At 33.4% G+C, this 9,977-nt stretch overlaps 1 protein-coding gene across 1 annotated transcript; it reads right to left on the minus strand.

Annotated features, from left to right (window-relative positions):
- Positions 1–255: 255 nt before the first annotated feature.
- Positions 256–6,995, minus strand: LOC126774049 (probable ATP-dependent RNA helicase DDX52). Its single transcript, XM_050495370.1, has 12 exons — positions 6,796–6,995; positions 6,069–6,305; positions 5,182–5,367; positions 4,799–5,051; positions 4,352–4,424; positions 4,036–4,239; positions 3,575–3,687; positions 2,797–2,897; positions 2,096–2,241; positions 1,775–1,855; positions 900–1,043; positions 256–495 (listed from the first exon to the last, which is right to left on the minus strand). Exons 1-12 carry the CDS (start codon positions 6,871–6,873, stop codon positions 279–281), a joined length of 1,833 nt encoding a protein of 610 aa, XP_050351327.1. The 5' UTR covers positions 6,874–6,995; the 3' UTR covers positions 256–278.
- Between the last annotated feature and the right edge of the window lie 2,982 nt (positions 6,996–9,977).

Here is a 9,977-nt window from a genome sequence, read left to right on the forward strand (position 1 = left end):
AGGTGTTAGCCCAGCTTAAAACTGGCTGTAGGGTTTTTTTTGTATCATCTTAACTCATAAATATGTAAATTAATGCAAATATTATCAATTCCCCTTTTACAGTCTAGGATTCCTTACATAGGACCCTGGATTCTGAAGAGCTTGAGACAGGTTTAAAGTGGCCGCAAAAGACACAAAGACTTTAGAGCTAGAAGACACGGAAACAGATATTGACATGGTATCTTGATCAAACATATAAAAAAAGACAAATTGTTAACTTAATTTTTTTTTTTATTATTTCACAATTTATTTATTTTTCTCTTTTTTCTTTTATTTTGGCCCATATTATGTGATTTTTTCATTTCATTTGTCGGCTTACTTTTTTCTTTCTGAGGTCCCTCTTTCTTTGTTACTCCATTTTCTATTTTCCTTATTTTTTTATTTTTGGCATTTTTCACATTATCTGTGTCCTTCGTCTTGTTAGTTTCCTTTGCGTCTTGAGGTTCAAGTTTACGTCTGAAATTATTATATAATATTATTATATATTTATTTCTATTTAATTAATTATGCCTTTTATGTTATTTTTATATTATTGGTTCTATTTATGATGTGGGCAAGAAGGAATTTTAAAAGCCCTCCTACCCAAAACAATAATTAATATATGGGGGCATATATTAAGATCTAACCTTCAGGGTAGAGCTTACGGAGGTTCTACACTGAAGGGAATAATAGGGAATAAAAGTTTATTCTTGAATATTTGCTGTATTATTATATCGGTACGCACAAGATACGACAAAACTACGCTGTTATAAAGTCTATTAATAAATTAATACATAAACTTTTTAATGTTATTATAAAAACAACGTGAATGATAAATGAAAGAACGACGAACTTGAATGAAGTGATTGGGAAATACATACTTTTCTGGTTTCTCCAGGATAGTTGAAATTTTGTCCCTGTGTGGGGCCTTCTTTAACAACCTCTTCCTCTTGTTAGCGTCTTGTTTGAGCCTCAACATGTAGTCCGGTACTTCACATCCAGACTGTTTCATTACTGAAGCGATGCTGGAATTAGGATGTTATGTTTTTATTCAATTATATATATGTTATATACAATATTCATTGGCTGACTTTGATACTTCTATCATTGAAGGTTTCTGTATTATCTATATGTCCTTTGTCTTGTTTATTTAACTAACAACTATTTATGTGTTAATTGTCATAGAGCTATCCGGCATAGATCTTACACATAGCCTTGATGCGCACTGTCAAATAATCAAAAAAATTTGGACGAGACCATAGACAATTTAGTACTTTTTAGTGATAATGAACTCGAAACAACTTCTATGGAACAATAGCTGAATCACGGTTAGTCGGAAACGTTAATATTATTCTCAAAGTAGATACCATTGCAAATAATTATAATTTAATAACCATGACACTAAATAAATATATAAAATAAACAGAATAAACTAATCTTTAAAACTTAAGTGTCATCGATAATGAAGTATTTTTATGATTCCATGTTTAATACAAATAGCATAACTAGTAAAATATCCAAATGATAATGATTACTTTAAAGCTCAATCGTTATCAATCTCCAACTTTTTGGTGTTCTGATACATTCACTCTTCAACATTCTCCATTCGTTCGTCATCATACAGATAAAATATAACTACTAGACCTCATTCACTCGGTCCAACCATAAGCAATCACTCCTGAATGTATGTGACATTAATTGATTCTAAGTGTATGTATGACTATTGCATGAGTGGAATCAAATTGACTCGTATTACCTTCTTAGATTGGTGACATCGTCTTGCGTGAAGAACGTGATAGCGCGACCCTTCTGTCCCGCTCGACCCGCTCGCCCTATCCTGGTGTTGAGAATAACTTGATTATTTATATACATTGCTTCCTCCTGGTTGACTTTCGTCTACGGCGGCAAATTAAAAAGATAATCTTTATTAAAAATGAAGGGGTATAAAATTCTTTTTTCTCGAAAAAATGCCTATGTACATCATAAGCACAAATATCTATTTTGGCAGCAGTTATTATCCAAATATATTTTGTCTGTACGTATTCTGAGGAAAGTAAATACATAATTAATTAAAAACCTGTGGATGTAAGCGATGGCGGACGGCGGGAAGTCGAAGTTGACAACGAGGTTGACGCCCCGGAAGTCGATCCCGCGACCCATCAGCTCTGTACATATCAGCACCCAGATGCGACCCGTGCGGAAACTGCGTACTACGTTGTCACGCTGGAAAAGCGGGTGAACTAGTTAGCAAAATATAATATTACGGTGCCATAGTTATACTTATAGGAATATTAAATCATAATAAAAGATATCTTTAATGTATTTGATAGCCATAAATTAATTTTTGCGTATGGCGTTCCCTACTTATGTGGCGTGGCGATCGCTATTTTTAAAGTTTTCTAGTGTAACTAACCATCTAAGTCCTATCCCACAATACTATCATCCAGTACTTGGCTCGTGATCTTCAAGTGTGTGAGAAGACCAGGAGAACACTCCAAGAATGTCTAAACGAATAAGAGCTCAGATTTTCAGGTAACAACACATCTAAATTTCTAATCATCTTAATACAGTCCACTTACCCAATCTGTTATCGCGAATACAATGTCTACAGAAACTTTACATTTATACAAATATAATGTAATGTTTTAACATGATTACAATTGTCATATTTATAGATAATAAAATAAATTAAATAAACATAACTAAAACATGTTTATTGATTATTGTATATGACTTGAGTTATTTTAATACGATTATAATATAAAGTTGCCAAGTTACCTGCGCCTGCGTCCTGTCCGCGTGGATGACGTCCACGTTGATACCATCGTAGATAAGTTCCTTGAACAGCTGCTTTGCTCGGTCTTTACTTTGCACGAAAACTGAAATTATAACGATAACGAAAACTGAATATATAACGAGGAAGCATTATGGCCACACTATAATCATGAAGGAAGCATAGACATGGTAAATATATGTATATATATATATATTAACTTTTTTATTATTTTGTGCTTTTTTTGCTCTTTAATGTGTTGCGTTGTTATAGCGTTGTTTTACTGGTGGTAGAGCTTTGTGCAAGCTCGTCTGGGTAGGTACCACCCACTCATCAGATATTCTACCGCAAAACAGCAGTACTTATTATTGTTGTGTTCCGGTTTGAAGGGTGAGTGAGCCAGTGTAATTACAGGCACAAGGGACATAAAATCTTAGTTCCCAAGGTTGGTGGCGCATTGGATATGTAAGCGATGGTTGACATTTCTTACAATGCCAATGTCTAAGGGTGTTTGGTGACCACTTACCATCAGGTGGCCCATATGCTCGTCCGTCTTCCTATTTTATAAAAAAAAAAAAAAGGAAACTTTACTGTTTTATGTATTTGTTGGTAATTTGATTTATTGTAATGTTGTAACTGTAATGTTTCCTAATATATAAATAAACGAGTAAAGTAATTTATTCGATTTTTACGAGTATAGAAATTAAAAAGTTTAATAGGTTAGTGTGTGTGTTTAATTTTTGTAATACTAAACGTGATAGGATTATCAGCGTATATTTTTACCTAAGACGGGAGGCTTAAGCCCTTTCTGCACGAGCTGCCTGAACGCCACCAACTTTCCGTTCTCGTTGCCGCAGAACAGCAGCTCTTGTTCCACTGATGTGGATGCTGCGTTCCTGAGGACATTACAAGCATCCATATAATTTACACCTTTTAATCATTGTCAAAATAAGTTCAAACGATTCTTTACTCGACATTTTGTTATAGCGAGAAAAGTGTTTTTAGAACATTTTTGAATTTTTAACTATGTTGGTATAAAAAAAATGTTTAATTTTTTTTTATGCCTTTCTTATATATATTTAGAATGAACATGAGCGAAAGACATATAGGGCACAAGTGTGTGTGCAAACACGTCCCCCTCTCAAAGTCCAGTGGGGGGGCCAGTGGCTGGATGTCATAGGTGAGAGCGATTAAGTTTCAGCGATGTCCGTGGGAGAGCGATAGATTACAGGGTGCGGACAGACCTGAGGCCGACGGTAACGTTGACGAGCCCGCGCATGTTGTGTCGCGCCCACTTGGCGATGGCGGGCGTGTGGGTGGCGCTGAACATCGCCAGCTTGGCTTTGCAGAAGCCCATGATGACGTCGAGCTGCTGTCGGAACGTGTCAACCTCCTCTGTGGTGCCCTCGAACAGTTTGTCCGCTTCGTCGATGATTAGCCATTGGACCCTAAAATAAATTGGTAGTTTTTTTGTTAAAATATTATATTATTTTTTACTCACCCAATTTGGATAGTTCTCAAAAAAAAAGTACATTTAAAAGATATAACAAAAATACTCACTTATCCAAAGTAATGCCAACATTTTCTTGATTCAGCAAATAGCAGAGACGATTTGGTGTACTTATCACTAAATCTGAAGAAAAAATTTAATTATTACTATAAATAATTACACTATTAATTAAATATTTCCCATCAATATTGCAGTAGCTTAAATAACTGCTTTTCCTCACAGAAGACTTCCTGAAAATAACATGTATTTATGTATCAAATTGAAGGCAATTTTATTTGTCTTTGTATATAACACAAACTATACCACCGACTTGGGATATAGACTTAAGAAGAACTAAAAGGAAACAGTACACTTAAAACAAAACGGAGAGGGATCATCTGAATCCTTATTGATAGTACAACTTATTGATAGACTTTCGATAGCATATCACCACGCTAGTGACAGTAATTACAAATACATAGTATACTAAAAGATTTTTTAAAAAACAAGATTCGTACCACTCTTTTTTATGGTGTTCTCTCGCTCCTTGATTTTGCTCTGTTTGCAGCTCCTGACGACGGTGCAGCGCAGCTGCGTGGGCGCCGCCAGCCGCAGCGCCTCGCGGTGGATCTGCAGCGCCAGCTCGCGCGTTGGGCACAGCACCAGCGCGCGCGGGCCGCCCGCAGCCGCGCCCAGCAGCTGCAGCAGCGGCAGCAGGAAGGCCGCCGTTTTGCCGGACCCCGTCGGCGCGCAGGCGACTATCTGACGGCCCTGGTAAATATATATCATTGTTAAAAAATGTGAGTGCCATGCCGTTTACCTCGAGACGCGCCAATAGATGTTTCACATCGAAAATACTTAGATTTTTTATTTTAAATATAACAAATATTATGCTACTGACCTCTAATAAGCATGGTATCGCTTGACGCTGCACTGGTGTTGGTTCAGAGTAACCACACTGACTCACTGTGTCCACTAGTGATTGTGCTACTTTGTATTTGGTTACTAGCTCACTGAAGTCTGTCAATGTGTTTGGAATGTGCCGACCGACTGCTTTGATTCCATGTTCATTCCGAAATTGATTTTGCTAAAAAATTATGTGAATCAGTTAATACATTAAACAAAATAAATGTTATACACATATTACAAATAAAACAAATAATGCATGATAGATTTTGTTTTGAATATCAATTTTCATATAATTCACTTAATATATATTATGAGGTACTAAATTAAGAGAAATTTAAAAAAATATTTTTATACATTCATTCAAACATTCAACACTTAAATTTTTTTTTATTAAGGAAATGTAGTTTTTTCAATATAAAATAATAATGTTCTTTAAAATCTATTAAAATGAGTAAACTAACAAAAGACACACTATTTTTATTTCTATTGTGACAGAAAAATCTCTAAAAATATTATGTTTTCTTTTTTCTCTATTATTGAAACATTTTTTTTAATAAAAAGAGAGAAAACAAGGTTTACTTGGCTTTGTAGAAGCCTGTCAAGGTAACTCACTAACATATTCTACTGCCAAACAGAAATATTGTTGTATTGTGCTCAGTATTGTAGTGTATCGATTTGAAGTCTGTGAGCCAGTGTAACTAAAGGCAAAAGGGACGTAACATTGTTGTTTTCAAGCTTGGTGATGCATTCATATGTATGGAATGGTTAATATTTCTTACAGCGCTAATCACTATAATGATAGTGAGCATTTTCATCAGGTGCCCCATTTGCCAGTCTGCCTTCCTATTATAAGTATTAATACTTTAATTTATAACTGACCTGTTCTATTTCAAGTTTCTTTTTCAATTCTTCGGGTGTTAACTTTGATTTCTTTTTTTTGGTTTTTTTTTCTATGGTAACACCATCAATTATTTTAAGATCACCGTTCTCAACATCACCTTCTTCACTATCTATATCTGATGGAGGTTCCATATCTTCATTTTCTTGTTTTATTTCATCTTGTTCTTCATTTTTAATATCTGTTTCCTTTTTTAAAGTAGTTTTTATATTGTGCTCCTATTAAAAGATAAATTAAAGCATTGTAATCTTTTTTCTTTTTTGTTTAAAAATAATTTATTGTTTTAAGTAAAGAACAATACTATTCCATATAAATTGTTATATAACAATCTTTATAGTCCCAAATGTGAATAACATCCCACATATGTTTGTTCAATTTAGTGATTAATTGGAACATATTTATTTTGCTATTTTGAACCGTAAGATTCTTTCTAGCATAGTATTTTAAAGAGTAATTCATTTAGTAGTTAATCTGTAATTATTTTTAATTAAAATGACTTTACTAACATAAATAAACTATAGCAAAAACTTTAAAGACGTAGGTTAAAAAAGAAATCGATTTAAACTGACATAATTTATCAAAATGCTAATATTTTAAGCTTATTCTTTAATTTTTTAGGATATGTTAATATTATTTATTAATACTATTAAAGAAATATATCATTAAACTGAAATAAAAACAATGAAAGAGGTTAGAACGCGTACTCACGGCATTTTTCACACCTAAAACACGACGATTAAAAGTGAGACCCTTTGTCAGTTTTTTGAAAATATCATAGGCATCCATTTTGTTGTTCAATTTAAAAACATTGTATTTTTACATTAAACACTTAAATTACACGCGGTAATGTTGATATAAAACTCGTCTAATAACACAACCTCACAAAATAAACGCAGCTATTGACGCCACGAGCGAGACCCTGACAGTCCTGACATTGACAGTACATTTGACAGTTTGTTGTTATGGTTCGTTCATAAACATATTAATATTGTTTAATTACTTGGCTGAATATTATGTACATAAATATATTTTTAATTTAAAAAACGGTGCTGTTATGTTGTGAGGTTGTAGCATTCTACGAGTTTCATATCAATAAATTGATGGCTTTTGTTGATGTTTTAAAACATATGTCAATTATTTAAAATAAAATAAATTGTTCTCAAATGTATGTCTGTTCTTTTTATTTTTATTTATTTTTGTTTTTAAGTTATCAAACAATTTTTTAAAAACTTTCTATATATGAAAATAGAATACAGTAGCACCTCTTTAAGTCGAAAATCTCCCAAACGCAAAAAAATGTTAGGTTCCCTTCCCTTCAAGCCCCAAATCCTCTCGCTCGAAAACTGACTCCCCTATAAGTCGAAATAATTACTGAGGCCATCGACGGGCGTATTGCTATCACGCGTTGCCTGCGCTGTCAAAATTGAAAAAGGCAAATTACTTGCCATTGCAACATTGCAAACGCATAGGAAACCTGCTACCGATGCACGTGAGCAACACTTTATAGAGTAAAACGCTCGCGAAGGAATCATATCATCAAACGCGGGTGTATCTTTTTTCTTTTTGAATTTTTAACAAAATTACTTAGGCCAACGTAAGAAGTGTTGCCTCAATTGATACCATCGTAATACTGTCAGCGAGTATCCGATTAATATTCGCTGTACGTGTATGTTTGTAGCTAAACAAACACGCTGCTACGGTGCGTGTGCATCGATGTATCTGCGCGTCAGCAGCGCCTGTATATAGGTAAATAGGTTGCGATAACATCGCGTTCGTAATGCGTTCCAGTTGCGTGAAACGCGCGTCGATGGCGCCTGAAAAAGCGTGGTGTGAAAGGGCCCTTATAGTTGTAGACAATTGACTCAGCTAAATAAAAATCGCTAAAAATATAACATCAAACTTCATTAAAAGTGTTTTGTACTTCATGTTCTGTGACTTTTGAACGAGTATAAGTACCAATTGTAGTCACACAGAATACATGCGCTAATTGTAATTAGTTGATGTAAGTATCATCAATAAGTAAACTATTTAGCAAACATACAATGTATTTGATTCCATTCAAAACAATTATGCAATAGGTAATGTATATTTAAATGTACACAATTCTTTGGATAAAGGTTGTCATTTTAGATTGGAATGTTCATTTAATTATTTTTTTCATAACAACTGCTTATTTGTACGAATAAAGTTTATGTGTTTGAGGAAAGAAGGAAAGGAATATGCAGACAAAATAATCTAATTTAATTTTATTAGTAGCAAAGTGGAGAGAAATAAAAATACGCATCATCAATGGAATCACTGCGAGTTTATTAAATTTTATACTTTTATTACATCCAACTGTTATATTTTCCATGATATTTCAAAACGCAGATTTCATACAAAACATTAAGGACCGCTTATTACAACCCAATAAAAGTAATTCTGTATGTCAGATTCAAAGATACTTAGAGTACTAGGTCATCCGACTTTGATATGTCCCTACGCAGCCCGATTGATTCCTTAATCACATTTATCAACAACATCAAAACAAAGACACAACCATTTAAATGACACGAAAATCATAAAAAAAATTACTACTCTGAAAACAATAAAAAAATATTGTTTCGTTCACGTTTCAGAACGAACGTAGTGCTGTCAACAAAAGAGCGCGAAAAGTATTCACACTGTTAATTTTCTAATCAAAATAAGTCAGTGTTTACATTTTTTTAATGAGTAAGTATTTGTTTTAATAATTTATATGTAATTTTGAAGTGTAGATTTTATTACGATTTCAGTGCCAAATAAACATTCAAATTTCATCATAGTCGACTTTCATACTTTCTACAACAATAGTACTTTAAGTGTCTTGACTGAAGATGTTCCAACTTACAACAATTTCCAAGAGGATCCCTAACTTTCTATAGAACCGATTACTCCGGTCCCACACCTATTATCTTATCGAGCAATACACAATACTATGAAACATTTTTGTACATCCCGCTCCTTCCGAACTTTCCAAACATGAAAAGTATAACAAAACTCACTAACTAAATGTATTTAAAAACATATTTTTCCTCTTTGATCAACGATGGCAAACTATAACTTTTACAATAGTAACACAATATCTATTAGTTTAGGCATAGAACGATCCTAAATGTCACACACTCTCGATTGCAGCGTGCGTTTAGTAAAAAATAAAATAAATTAATAAAATGTGTATATTTCCACGATGAATCGAGGGTACGTATCACTTAGACGAGAAATTCTTAAAAAAGTAAAGTCGATACTAATAAAAACGCAGATCGTGCATATATTAAATTACGAAAAAAAAAAGAAAAAAACTCTAAACCTAAACGTGTCAGCAAAAATATAGTGCAGTTAAAATTAGAATTGCCACTTAATTAACATTGACATATAAATTGATTTCCTTAAAAAAATATTTCTGTGTATAAAATGTGTCATCCAAGCAACAAGTACAGCTGCGCAATTCCGCTAAAAAATCGAATGTTTCCTTAATATAATAAAACTTCACCGTAAACGTACGATAGAAAATATCATATTGAATAGATCGGTACGAGTGCGATAAACATTTATCAATAAATACTTGTCCCGTCCGACATGGACTACAGCTCACTAATCGATTTCTTAGCGAAATTCTACTTCTGTTTTACTCTCATCTGTAGATAAAAAGTTACTTCTAGCAATATATTGTATGTCATTAGTGAGTATATTGTAAATACTTTTATATAGTTACTGCAAAGACGGGCTATCAACGATCGTTGCTCGACAGGGGAGGCGTCGAATGAACTACATAGTATAATATACTTACTTTTATATAAAAAGACGTAAGTGCACTTTGAATTATGGAACTATAATTGTAACTATTGGTAGTTAGGGGACCAGCAGATTAT

This window comes from Nymphalis io, chromosome 15, assembly GCF_905147045.1.
Source record: "Nymphalis io chromosome 15, ilAglIoxx1.1, whole genome shotgun sequence".
Classification (NCBI taxonomy): domain Eukaryota; kingdom Metazoa; phylum Arthropoda; class Insecta; order Lepidoptera; family Nymphalidae; genus Nymphalis; species Nymphalis io.